We start from the raw sequence: 14,432 nt of genomic DNA on the forward strand, positions 1-14,432 counted from the left end.
TCTGGTTGTTTCTCATTAAGAGAATTTATTGGAGGTTTTTCAGCAGAAAAATCCACTCCAAGTGTAAGCAACTAAAGGAAAAGCCAATCTTAAATTAAAAAGCTAATTATTTAAGATTTCATTTGTAAGAGAAGGTACAGATTTTATTATATTTACATCACTGACAAAATGTATTTTGTATAACAAAAAGGTAAAAGTGTTGTTAAACATACTTCATTTCGATAACCCCTTTATAGGGAAAAGATTTTACTCACTGGCTTTTGAGTTTTATGAGTTGCACCCCAGGGATTTGAAGTGACCATTTGACAGCCACCTGCCGTTGCATTCAAAGTGTCAGCTGCATTGTGCAGCTTAATTTTTTGTTAGCTGCCGGACTATGCGGTGCGGTCACCAATGACAGGAAAATCTCCGACGCAGGAGCCGAAAACTTCGCCTCCGCTTTTGCCCAAAACATTTCGGCCCCTTTTACCCCGTTTTTCTGTGCCAAATTGCTGGCGTGTCGGGGCGAGCAACACGTCACATGCATAAATGCAATTTTTATCCCCCCGTTTGGGCCAAAATGCTGCCCCTCCTCGAACCACCTATGAATGTCATTCTGCAGCAAAGACAGTGCAACAGTTTTGTTCTCCATGTTGCCGTTGCCGGCGTTGTTGGCATTGCAACTGAAGTTACTGTCATGTCAGCTCTGGCCGAGTAGAACGATATTTTAGCAGGATGTGTGCCCGAGCAGGATGGCAGGCACATAGCTTTTATGTCTATAATTTCTGCAACGAGGCATGTATGCACTCGTTGTTATTGTTGTCAACATGTTGTCCACCAACAACGGAGCAGTACAGTACCCGACGCACGGAAAGCCGTTCAGATGGTAATGGACTTGGTTGCGATCACTTAGGGTACACTGAACGAATTTTGGATGGCCTGACATCACAAGCACTTCTGAAAACCATAAACTAGTTACTTCCTTAGTGTTTCCATCATAACAAAAAATATTCATTCATTTTTAAATATATTAAAATATAAATGAGTTAATAAAATAAAAAAGATTTTGAGAAATTCGTTAAGACTTTTGTCAAGGTAACTAGCTGTACAATCCTTTTTGTCTTTTGACTTTATAAAAAATTTTTATAATTTAACCAACTTTCTGTAAGAAATATTAAAATTATTAAATTTACTTTCTATCCGTGCATGAGCTGCAGAAACAGCGACAACACTGCCGACATAAAGCACATGTAACATGCTATAAACTCGCCAATGCAGCACTGGCAAACATTAAAAGCAGCCATGGGCTGGGACTCTGTACAGAATTCGATTGCGGAGGCATAATTGAAAAGTTAATTTCGAGAGCTCTAAATTTCAATTAACTTGCCGAACGGGAGTTGGGAGGAAAATGTTCCGGCGATATGATGGAAAAATGCCGTAGAGGCTCCGTATTGTAGTCTTTGGGCCGTCGTTATACGGTCACAGACATGCACTTACTATTCGAATGCGTTCCCCTAATGACAATAGGCATTGAGCACTGGAACGAGGTTTACTATTACAAAATGACCAAAGATGTGGTCAATACACCAATCCTAAAAGGGGGCGAGCTTGCGCCCAGGTAGATTGTCAACTTTCCGACGCATTAACATGTCCCGTCTGCCCATCTATTTTCAGTACAAATCAACCCACAAAAGACTAGGGAACAATGGCCGGTTAAGAACGAAGATAAATGCCAATGGCATGACGCTACATATGAATGATGGGGGAGTACGAGTACAGTCGGCCGCAAAATGCACTAAGCCAGGGTTGCCATGGCTCGCAAAGTAACACAACAGCTGCATGAGTGAGTGCGTTGAATAAATGCCCTCGAACTTATACTGCACTTGGAAAAAGATGTTTACAAAATATTATCTCTACATTACTTACATAAGTGCTTAAGAAAAGTGATATGGTATATCAAGTCCTGACTGAGATGACATATTTACAAAGATTTAGGTGGGAGTTCAATAGACCTTTACTTAGGTGGCTTATCTTAGTGCCAGCTTTTAAGTAGTTAATTTCAATTAACTTAGAACTAATTTTCTGAGTGCACTCTGCTCGCATCTATTCTTTTCGAACAAATGAATTGTTGTTTATTTGTCTCTGGCTCTCGCACACTCTGACAAATTGCTGTTGTATATTTCAAGGCATTTAACTGCTCCGCGTTTTACGCAGCAGTGAATTGAAATAAAGGACCCTGCTCTGCCAGGCACTCGCACTGGCTCTCATGTGCGGGTGCAGTGAACCCAGAAACTCGGCCACAATTTCCCCGTCTTCCCGGCTTAAAGCTTAATCCACAAGAGACAAAATTCGATTTTGCAGTGCCAAAGGATTTCACCCAGCTTGACACACGCTCGTCAAGGCAAATATCTTGGCAGGCGGCGCTTTGTGACATCGTTTGCATGCCGAACATGAATCTCAAAGATTTCGCCGCCGCAGCTGACACTCGTTAGCAACCAAAGACGGCCTTGATGGGGAAAAGGCCATCCGTCCCCTGTGAAAACGTGACAAATTGCGAGAAAAAGTGCCTGCACTTTATACCTTTTCGCCTCGATTATAATAATGAGGTGCATAAATTGCCATAAACTAAGACCTTAAAATTGCATTATTTACTATCGTAAATACCAAATGAGGAGCCTAATCAGGCACGCTCTTCGAATGCCTGGAAACTATGTAAATATGCAGCGGGAAAATTAAAAGCAAAATGCAAATATGGCATGCAACAAGGGAAAAGCTCACAGCTGGCATGTGTGTGCGCCATATCAAATTTGGAAAATATTTATGCTAATATTTTGATGGACAAACATGGGGGCAGCATAAATATTCCTCTGAAATTCAACCAAGGGTGTGCTAAATTAACCAGCAACATGTTAAAATGTTTGTTAATTTTTGTGACAACAAATTTTTCAGCTTGATGAAGAAATTTTCTTAATTTCCATTGTTAACTAAATTTACCTTTTGATGAATCAATATTATTTTCTCATTTTGTATTGTTATATTTTGTACTGTTAAATAATTTACCAACCTCATCGGCAACAAGAAAGTAAAATGTAATCCGAAGCCCACATGAATAAGTAACTAGAATTCATAATTAAATTGAATCGCCCACAATCTCTTAATCTCGACCAATAATTTTCGCATTTATGCGCTGCTCAACAACTTGTTGACCTCCGAAAGGAATTCAATTATGCAAGCATAATGAAAACTTGGCCCCAAAGATGGCCAGCCACAAGTAAGCGAAGGAGCACAGCAATCTCGCCTCGGGGATGAGGCCAAAGGATCCACCGACTTGTGTCAAAGGAAGCCGCTGCCAAGAGCAGCCAGAAACACACAGAAAGCACCAGCAACTTTGCGTACTGGAATCTCCAAAGCCCAGGCAAACTGTTTGGCTTTCGAGCTGAAGACAGTTTAACTTTAACTTTCGCTAAACAAAGGCAGTCGAAACTTTTTCAGCAGCCATCAACTTTGCATGAAAATTAAATAAGTGCTGGCTTAAATAACTAGAGGGCTGGTAGGACGTAGAAAAGGGAATCGGGAAATGAGCGAGACAATAAGACAAACTGGAAAAAATGATTAAATATCGAAAATAATCAAAATAAGATTTCAAATTGTATGCTTTTTTTGTTAATTTATTGACAAAAAATGGATTTAATTGAAAAGTAATAATTTGGTTTGTTTAGATCAATACAGATTAGAATGCTATTAAATATCTTTTTACAGCAAGCTAAAGATGTTTTCAAAACAGAAGGACACCCATTTTTCCCTGTGCATCACTAAGCTCGCCCAAAGAAACCCGACCCATACAAAAGGTTACTGCAAACAATGAAAAGTATGGTAAAGATGGAAAGCGCAGGATGTGGTCCAGCCAGAGGAAGTCATCTGGCACTTCCTCCGCAAATGACAACCAGGTAAAAGAGCACGAACATCCGACGGAGGTCCGATGGCCGTGGCAATAAAAGCCTTCGCAGTTGCTTTGACAGCTGCTACTTGTCATCCTGCGATTTGATTTGGGGCTGTGCATAAATATTTATTTAATTTTAGCACTGCCGGCCAGGGGCTATTTTGATATTATAGACAAATGTTGCCGCCCCAAAAGCAAGTTAATTCACAGTTTCTATGCCCTCGCACGCAGGCACCCTAAAAATGGCAAATAAGATCTTGATCAGAAACTATTTTCGGGGTCCTGACAAATTCGTGTCGCCTGCCTGGACATTTATCATCGTTTAGCCGAATATATGTGTTTGTCTGCCCAGATTTAGCTCGGTGTGTGTTTGTCTTCCTTGTCACAATCAAAAACTCTTGCAATCATTACGGGTTATGACTGAAAATCTCTGGTTCCTCGCTGGTTTTTCAACTTCATTTTCATCCAGAGAAGTCAGCAAGTTGCCGGCAAGTTTTGCTTCCGCCTCGCTTTCCCGGCTTTCCCAGCTGCAACTTTTCTCTGCCAGTTTTCTCGTGTCTCCCCGCCCACAACTCCGCCTTTCTCTCTGGCCGACTCCCTTGTTCTCGCCGTCTTTGTGGCAGCTGCAAATTGTCGCATTAAAGTTTTTCACTGCGCCTTGTTTGCCGCCTGAACTGTGGCACTCAACATTGAGTCGATTCATTTCAACTTAATGCCACCGCAAATTATGCCTTTGTCGCGAATTTCGAGCGCAACGCGGCGTATACGTAATCGAATTAATCTATCAAAGGTCCAGGAGTAATCCTGTGGCATTGTTGCTTGGCTTATATTGAACCTTAAATCCAAAAATAAAATATTTTTCTTAAGTTACAGATGGTTAAACATGCTGAAGATAGGAACAACCCGTTTCGACAGCCGAAAAGCCAAGAACCTGAAGATAAAATGCCAAGTGCACGGATTCCTCAACAGGATATAAAGCACTTTAATTAACTTGCGGACGCGAGGCATTCCCAAAAGTTTCCGGGCATCAACTTTGAACCGCAAGGTAGTTTATTTTGCAGGGATTACGGAGGGGGAGGCCGAGTGAAGCAGTTGGAATGCATTTGCCCACTTACCGCATTTTAGGGCCAATAAGGAGACTCAGGTATGTGCCCTCGAGCAACCCCTTTTCCGCTCTCCACCGGCGTAATTAATTTCTTTGAACATATTTTGGCACAACCGAAGGCCCGCTCATTTGCGGTCCTTGCTTTTGGTTTGACTTTTGCCTTTGGACCTGAGTTATGCACGTGGTTAATTCGGAAATTCAAAGATAAATTAAATTAAGTTTTGTTAGGTATGTACAGAGCAGCCTGGGGGTCAGCAGTCCCTTGTCCTGTGAAAATATTGTCCCCAGCCGAGGAGTCCATAATGCATGGACAAACAATCAAATATGAGAGAAGAGGCAGCTGACTTGACAAAGTATGCAAACAATTTTTATCAAAACAGAAACTTAAATAAAGCAAACAAATTGATGTGACCCATACTTTGAGTATAACAAGATTCCTGTCCCTCGCTCCATAAAAAAGAGACGAAGCGGCACAGGAAAAACAAAAAACGGTCCAGTATCTTTGGCCCAGAGCACAATTTATTGGCTTCGCATTCATTCATCAGCAGGACGAACTCATCAGACTGTAATAATTTGCTATCAGAGAGTGTCACGAGCAGGGTGCCCGGGGTGGCAGGGGCTCTATAGGGGTTTTATAGGGAGTGACAGGGGTAGGATGCCTCCCCAAGTAGTGGCAACTAAGCGCGTCGTGGGTGGATGGGTGGGGTAAAGATTGGGCGGTTGGGTGTTTGAGGGAGCTTAGCAGTCAAAGTAAAATTGAATAAAGGCACGAACGACAATAAAGAGGTGGGTGGGGCTGGGCAGCGATTCTTATCCAAATAAACTATCTGGGTTGGGTGCAAAAGTCATTGGGGAATACCCTGGAAAATAATTTCTGATATGCAGTATAAAAATAAGGTTTTAGATCCAATAACAAATTCTGGATATACTTGTTTTGTAAGGCTTTAAGGTAAAGTTTTTTAAACAAAAGAAAGACTACAACTTAATCTAGTTGAAACTTTGCATTGCATATCTAATATTCAGAGTTCTACCATCTTTGAACTAAAAGTGTGACCAAGTCTGATAAAAAGCAATTTAAGCAATGAATGCTTAGTGTGACCATGCAAGGGAGAACGGAAAGCAATTAAGGCCAAGCAATTTGCGCATTCCCTATTAATTTGATTATTCCTCTGTCCTCTTTGCTTACTTTTCAAATAACCCTGCTACCCCTTACAAAAACGAAGCAAGAGGACCAAAAAAGAGGGAAGCACCAGAAGGGTGACACATGGGCGTTGGGGGAGGATGTGCAATGGCAGGGTAATGTCAAGTGTGCGGAAGCATAAAACAAACTCCTAACGGGATAGCTGGCAACTCTTTTTTCACTTTCTCTCCCTTTCTCCTTTGAATGTGTGCGTTCTGGTGTGACTGTGTGCGTGTATTTGTATTTGTCTATGTCAAGTGTCAACATTTACTTCGTGACAACACAAATTGTGGCTGTGGCCATTTTAGCACCCGCAACTACTGCTCGTGTGAGTGTGAGTGAAAAGCCACAAGTGTTGTCCCTTCTTGGGATCGCAGCCCGCCTGTTTTTCCTCAAATTTGTTGCCATGTGTAGCCTGTGCTTGAGATTTTTCATTTCAGATGCGGTCGCTAACTTGCCACGCATCTGCCTGCCTCTGCCTCCCTAACTCTAACTCCCCTGCCCGCTCTCTTTGTGCATTGCAAATGAAGCCACAATAATAAAAACCCCAGACACTCATGTAAGTACACGAGGAAAAACGTTACATTTAATTTCCAAATTTGTCATACTTAAAGAAACCGATATGCTATATTTTTAAAATTACCATAAAAATATATATTCCTTATAGCTCATTCCTTACACCCAAAAGCATACTATACTTAAAGCGTGTATATCAGAGCACAGATATTTTATTTCCTTATATTTCTACAATACGAAATATTGTTAATAAAATTTGTGAATTAGTGTTTATATTTTTGTGAGACTCCTTAACCCGAATACCTCAAAATTATTTGATATTAATGTAGGCAGCATTTTTTTCACTGTGCAGCACGCACACACGAGTGTGTTTGTGGCTCTGCCAGACTGCAACAACCTACAAATTATAGTTTTAAGCTGGCTTTCCCCTCCGGGCCACAGTTTGTTCTTCCACCCGGAGCCGCAGTTGTACTTGTAGTAGCTGCTCTTATCTTCGGTGCTAACATTCAGAATGGTTTTGCGGGTTAGTTGGCACGGCTTAACCCCTATCTGCCCCTTGGACCCCTTCCGCCCTTCGGATGTCATCTCTGTCTCATCGTAATTTCTAATTTGTTTGTATTATTGCCACAGTGCTCGGCGACTTTCTTGCCTTTTGAGTTTGTCTCTATTACGGATGACATTTGTGACGGCTAAATTGAATAATGCTGCTTAAGTGCGACGTGCGAAGTTGGCATCCATTTGCAATTGAGTTAGCTTTACATTTCGTTGGGGTTGCAAGAATTTCAATATGTGGTGTGGGTGGTGTCATATGACTTCAAAAATTAATTTATTTCTTACTCCTCACATGACACTTGGAAGTTCTCTTAGCAAGTTGCTTCTCCCTTATAATATTTTGTATAACACTTTGCGATTTTCTATAAATGAAAATACTTGGAATAAATAAAGGGGTTTTTATCAATGCAAATGATTTTACAAACACTTTAGGTGAATGGTTTCAAAAAACTCTTCTATAAAACTTATTGCGGTATGAGTCGAGAAAATATCCCTTATATTCGAAAGCTTTTCGAGGACAACATTTTCGGTCGTTTTATGGAACTAAGGAATATAAGATTTTTTTCGAAAGTGTATTCTATTCTAAAGTTATTCTATACTATTTATTTAAAATAAGAATTCTATAAATGTAGTATATTATACTAGTATACCAATGATTTATAGCATATGATTTAAAAGGAGGTGTACCATAAAAGCTTTTGAAAAAGTCTTATACATTCTGCATTTGAAGGGACAGCTTTTATAGAAGAACAGCATCCTTCGTTCAGTCCTGTCATAAAGCTTTTCTGGAGACTTGCGGATTTTCACCACATTTCAGACGGTCTTAAGTATTTAAAGTAAATTAGCAGGGTTTTTTTGTTGAATTTTGTTCCTTTTAATTTATTGAGGCAGGTGTGCAGAGAAGCAAATATAGTATAGTAAATGTTGAAAAAGAATAGTCCATAGAACCTAGAAAGTTAGCTATACTTCTTATCGAAACTCCAAAGTCTTTTAAGTTTTTTGGTAAATATTGTCTTGAAGTAAAACCACACGTCTGGGCCACAAAGGCTCTCGTTAGTTGGTAGCAGTCGGATCTTGAGCAGCTGTTCACTTGAATAACCCGGCTGGCCGAGTTGGGTGAGCAATTTGCAGTGACTTTGTTTTGGCAGTGCCAGAAACCCTTTATACATTATAAAACAGTTTGGTCTGCCAGTTTGTAGAGTCCAGTCAAAGTTTAATTGTTGAGGTTTCTGTTTGTGTCTGACATTTGTGTTTTGGCCCCCGCCCACCTCACTTGCATATATATGGAAATTTTTATGAGCCACTCATTAAGTATTTGGCGCAAAGTTTTAGCAGTTTTATTTCTGTATTACCCACTTTTTCGCCGCGAACTCCTTTTTTGCCGGCGGTGTGTGGTCAGCCAAAGTAAGTCTCAAGTGCAGTTGACTTTTAATGGGGGTCGAAATCAGCGGCGATGGCGTAATTATGCAACGGAATGTGAGGGACTGAAATTACCATTTATTCTGCCAGTTCATGCAGATTTTAGTATGCGCAATTTAGAGTAACTGCCAAGATGCCAGAGCTAAGGCCGGCTTATCTCTCTAATGTATATAAGAAGTGACTTGGATGTCCGCCCCAAGCGGTTGCAATTTATAAAAACTTATCGATGTCATCAATCACCTCAACGCACATGCTCTTTACCTCGGGCTAAACTGCAGACTCTGGGCTAGATAAATAACTTTATTAAGTGCTGCAAGTCCTCATGTCAAAGTTCCAAACTTGAAGGGAAAAGTGCCCCGGAGGAGGAAAAATGCAATTGCTCTGGCACGGAAAATGCGGGCCACAAATTGAAATTGAACTTGAATCGAGAGGCAAGCGCTTTGTGCTCGATATTAATCAAAGTTGATTGCCTGTTAATATGGCGAGGCAATTGGATGGCAATCGCAACTGAAAGTTTCATCCAAGTGCATCAAATTAATTTCGGAAGTGGGGAGTAGTTGCATTACTCAAGCTGGGGCTGGGAGCTCCCCTTTTCAGTACACTTTAAAAATGAACAGGTTCGCACAGATAATTTTAAGTGTTTTTAGAAGTAATTAGATATTCGAACGCCATTTTAAATGTTTTTTAAAGATAATTAGGTTTCTTGCAATAATTATTTTGGTAAATATATTTGTTTTTGAAAGGCAATATTTTTATTAATTATTAGTCGAAGCTACAACTATGATACTTTAGAGCCGTTTCCAATTTATTTCAAGAGTAATTACCTTTTATTCTATAATTCCTTTGATAAATATTTTGAAAAATTCGAGGTTTTGATTGAAATATCCTAAAATAAGGGTAACCAATTGGCCTGCAATGGACTTTAGTGCAGCAAATGAATTTCCAAGCCGCTGAGCATCTGGTACTTCTCCAGCGAGTTTCGTAATGCAAACTTCTGTTTTCTAATAAACTTGAAAATACAAGTTAACTAAACGCCCGCAGATTCACCCCGGAGATGCTGCTTCATAATTAAAAACTCTCTGGCTGCCATGGAGGAGAGTCTATTCCCGCGGGTTAACCCTCAACAACTTTAACTGGAAAGAAAGTAGGTGAAAGTACTATTTAAACCAGCCTTGCTGAAATGCTCAAGAAGTGAGGGGGTTGCGCACAAAAAATGTTCCACTCGGCGGGAAAAAACTCTTTGGCCAAGTTAAATATGAACAGAAAAAAGGAAAAGGCGAAGAAAAAACAGAAATATGAGAGCGGCAGCTTTTAACCCTTTATTCAAAAAAGTTGCCTATCTCCTGGATTTTTTTATCTGTGCCCTCACTAAAGGCACTTGTAAATTTGGGAAGCGCTTCGAAGGGACTGAATATTTGGGAGTTCCTATTTATAAGTATTAAATTGCAAAGAAGGTTCTTATTTTTACAGAGCATTTTGCTATCGTTGTAATATGTTTTTATCTATTTTCTTTTGCCCTTTTTTCAAGAAGCGCTGCGCGTTGAAAGTTCGGAATTAGCATTCAGATTTTCCCTTTACGTGTTTTATATATACACGTTGCCAAATTTAAAGTAGTAAAAAGAAAATAGTAAATATACCAAGAACTAAAAGCGTCTTTAAAAGTGATCTTCGGCTAAAAATTTGAATATTTAACACGTTAATTTATTGGTGATTTTTCATAATTAAGTTTACTTAAATGACTCTTGGTTTTTATCTATTTTTCAAGTGCAACTTTATGAGGGCCTGCAGAAGATAGCTGGGACTGGTCAAGTTTTCGTTTTCATCAAGCATAAAATAACACGGGCTGGCACTTACCAATTAACAAAAGTTTCCAAATATGCATTTGAATGTCGAATGCGGCTGAGTCCATTCAAATTAGAAGCAGACGATTTAAAAGCCCCGCCACTCGCCAGCGTGCTTTCTCCCCCTTTCTTGCTCTCAGTCTCAGTCCGTTTCTTTCGCTCGAAGGATTGTGCGCCAGTCGTATCCTTGATTCTGCACAGGATCTTAGGCTCGGATGGGCTGTCGATGGATGTGCTCAGCAGTTGGGATTTGTTGTCGCCACGGCGTGGGCAGCAGCATCTTGTCCAAAACTTTTTGGTTTTAATTGTTGCATTCGCCTGGACTGCTTTTCTTGCCTTTCCCGCTTTCCTGCTCCCTTTTCGAATAACAGAGGCAATTAAACTTTCAGTTCGTTGGTCTGGGCTGCAATCGTGCACTAAATGACTGACCCCGTTCGGATTTATCCGGTCTGCGTCCTTTGGCTATCGTCGTCGTATCTCTCCCTGTCACTTCTCCGCTTCCCGTTGGCTAGTTGCAATTTTATGCAATTTTCTGGGCCAATTTTAGGACTCAGTCTCCCTTGTTTCTTGCCCTACTCTTTTGGCCTGGACTTTAAGTTATTTTTACTGCCGGTTTTGTGTTCGCTTTTGGGGAATTGGACAGTTTTTAACTGGATTTGTCAATTATTGCGATTTTGAGCTTCCCATTGAATCCAGCTTAAGTTGTTCTGATCTCTGCAAAAGAAGAAATGGCAAAAACATGAAGATTAGATTTGCTTATTTGGGCTCCCAGCAAAGGACTTGGTGGATCCTGTTTAATATTGTTTAAAAAAATCTACCCTACTTTAATATTCAAATATTTAAGCCCTTTGGGCGCATTTTTAATTAAAATTACGTGGCTTAATTAGATCACAAAAAGGAAAGGAATTGCTACATTAACTCGGTATTTACATTCCCCTCCAGTGTCAATGAATTATTGTAAGCCCAGTTTCAGGCGAACATCACACAAATTATTGGCATAATAAATATTGAACAGAAGAAAATAATAACAGGCCAGCGCAGACACGAAGCGCGACAAACTGAAATATTAAGTGCGATTAAAAATGCAATAAATGCAAGCACATAAAAGCGAAATTGAATAATTGTGACACATTTTTTCATCCCACATTTAAAGTGGTGCTGTGCATATTTGCGTGGCAAACAGGCAAAAGAGCAAATGAGTTAAACAGTAGCCGTCCCATAATTAATATATTAAATAAAGCTGGGAAATTTGCCCCCGGCTCACCGAAGTCAGGCCAATAAAAAAGGAGAGCTTATATTGCATTTATTGTTGTCATTTTGGCTTCGTTTACTCGCCATAAAGGTGTCATAAACTCGAGGAAACAACTTTACCGACCCGAAAATGTAGCCCTAAATTTTAACTGCCAGATGAGCTGTTATTATGCCAAGGCGTCATTAATATTGTCCGCAATTTAATTGCCACTTAAGTATTACTTTGTGTGGCATATTTTTAAGGCCCACGCAGATTGCACATTTTCTAAGTACCCTTAATTTGCGACAACCATGTTTTGTAAACTAAAAAGTTTTATTTAATAAGTGGTGTTCTGGTCTTAGAAGAAAGAGCTGTATATGTTTTGATGTGTACACTTTGAATTTTAAATAAAACAATTTTTTAGACCACGACTTCGTTGCCAACTGGACTATAATAAGGATATCGATACTAGAAGAGGGTTTCGAAGACTTTGTAGGCTTCGATGCATTTGGGTTGTAGTCTAGTCTCGTCCGGGGTTTTCGCCTCCCGTCTCTTTGAGCCATGAATTACTTTTCTTGACGTTTTGTTTTCTAACAACCGCAAAGACAATAAAACTGCCTCTGTGGGCTCCTCCCGGCTTCCATGTGTGGAGGGATCGCACACACTCAGACGCACAGAGGACGGTTGCTATTTAATTTATGAAGTAGAGCGCGTAAAAATTGTGCATTGTGGCGTTTTCACAATGAGCAGAGTGCGAGGGGGATGGATAAAGCAGGGACTTATCTTGCACTCCATGCACGCTTCCCTGTTTTCCCTCATTTTCCAGTCCTTTTTTTGTGAGCTTTGCACAACAAAAGACAGTTTAGAAATCACCGAAGGGTCGGGGACCGACATTGTCATTATGTTTTGGAAAAGATGCAAATGCTGCCAGTTATTATGCCAAGTGTTTGTCGCTTTAAGAGGGTTTCTTTCTGTTTATGCTGCACGAAAGAGAAGAGTAATCCTACAAGATGATGAATAGAATCATTACTCAACATGGTAGTAAAATCTAACTATGGCATACCGATGTCGCATTTTTAATTCCTAATATAGTTCTTATAATATCTCGTGAAATTAATTGTTTTACTAATTCACAAGCCTGTCTAAACAAACTAAACACCTCGGATTAGCATGCTTCATTTATCAAATACTATCCCCATCCATTCGAATAAGACGCGGAAACTTTCCCAGCTCCACACACCGACTTTCGGGGAAAACTTTGATCGAACTGGTAGCAACTTAACACCCTTTTAAGCAGGCATGCCAGGGGTGAAAGTTAATCTCCTGCTATAAATCACAAGTTATTAGTGCTCAACATGTTCTCTGTAGTGCCCAATTTCCCAGAGGAAGCTGCTGCATCACCCTGATTAGCATCATCTGCGACCTTATTGGCGTCTCATCATCATAGTCCCTATTAGGTTACCTAATTAGCGGTGAACTCTATTTAATCAAAATTTCACCAACTAGCTCGAGTTAGTGAAACTTTGATTGCGACAATTACACAGAGAAAATAGTATGAAATGCTTGAAATTAAATGAATAATATGACATTTACAGGTTCTATTCAAAATATATATTAGTCTATTCAAAGAATATAAATAATTTCTTTATTTAAATACTATATATGCGCTATTAAAGACTTAAATTCTAAGTATTTTTTCTTTTCCTAGTTTACTTTAAATGTTATCCATAAATAAATGACTCCATGACTCCTTAGCAGTTATAAGCCACAATTTTCTAAATGCATAACTGCCACTGAAACCCATCAGATCACCCCAACGCGTTTCAATTGAGCTCATCCACAGTTGGAAATCAATGCCAGGAGTCTGACGGTGAGTGTCTCAAATTTTCACATGGGACGAAGTAAACTTGCACTTCATTCGGACAATTGACATGACCACTGACACGTGTAAGCCATGGCACGCGCTTTTAGCCATCCACGTATCATCTCCATACAGTGCGGTTCATATATATATACATATATGTATGGATATACATCTGGATCGACATCTGGCTGTTGAAAAAAGCAGACTAGACGGTTAAGAGTAGCATCTCATGTTTCTGCGGAAGACATGACGAGTCATTGTCATTGGCCAACCAGGCTAAAACTCCAGTGTCACGTCACGTCAACGAAACCAGTGCCAAACCCAACCCCAAGCCCAAACCAAAACGAAAACCTAAAATCCAAATGCGACTACAGATTAAGGCGTGGCGTGGGACTGGACGGGGGGCGTGTCAGCAGATAGGGGCGTGGCAGGGGCTCCAGACAGATTCGTGGAACACGAGGACAAAGCATGAGTTATGGGCTAGATATGACGACTATGCTCAACAATTTCTCTCCATGATTCTTTATGATTGTGGTGCCGGGTGTTTTGGGTGGTTCTTTCCAGTGGGTGGTGCTGCGGTGCTGCGGAGCAGTGCAATAGTCACTGTCTGCTCAGCACATGGCAAACATTTTTTACGAGCGACATGTGTTTGCTCTGGACGTATGCAACTGTCAGGAACGCTTTTTTACATGGAGGTTAAAAGAAAATTTTGTTTAAAAAATATATATTTTTCAAGCTATTAAAAAAATATTTTTTTTGTATTTTTGTCACTTAGAAAGAGTTTTTTTTTCTTGAATTTGATCTA

At 40.0% G+C, this 14,432-nt stretch overlaps 1 protein-coding gene across 1 annotated transcript in view; it reads right to left on the bottom strand.

Moving 5' to 3' along the window:
• The window catches only part of LOC108033865 (putative neural-cadherin 2), a 116,138-nt gene that overhangs the window by 64,325 nt on the left and 37,381 nt on the right, over positions 1 to 14,432 (bottom strand). The window contains exon 4 of the mRNA XM_017108507.3: positions 10,546 to 11,246. Coding sequence (XP_016963996.1) covers positions 10,546 to 10,600 — 55 coding nt within the window. The 5' untranslated portion in view covers positions 10,601 to 11,246. The remainder of the gene's footprint in view (positions 1 to 10,545; positions 11,247 to 14,432) is intronic.

Source organism: Drosophila biarmipes, chromosome 2L (assembly GCF_025231255.1).
Source record: "Drosophila biarmipes strain raj3 chromosome 2L, RU_DBia_V1.1, whole genome shotgun sequence".
Taxonomy (NCBI): domain Eukaryota; kingdom Metazoa; phylum Arthropoda; class Insecta; order Diptera; family Drosophilidae; genus Drosophila; species Drosophila biarmipes.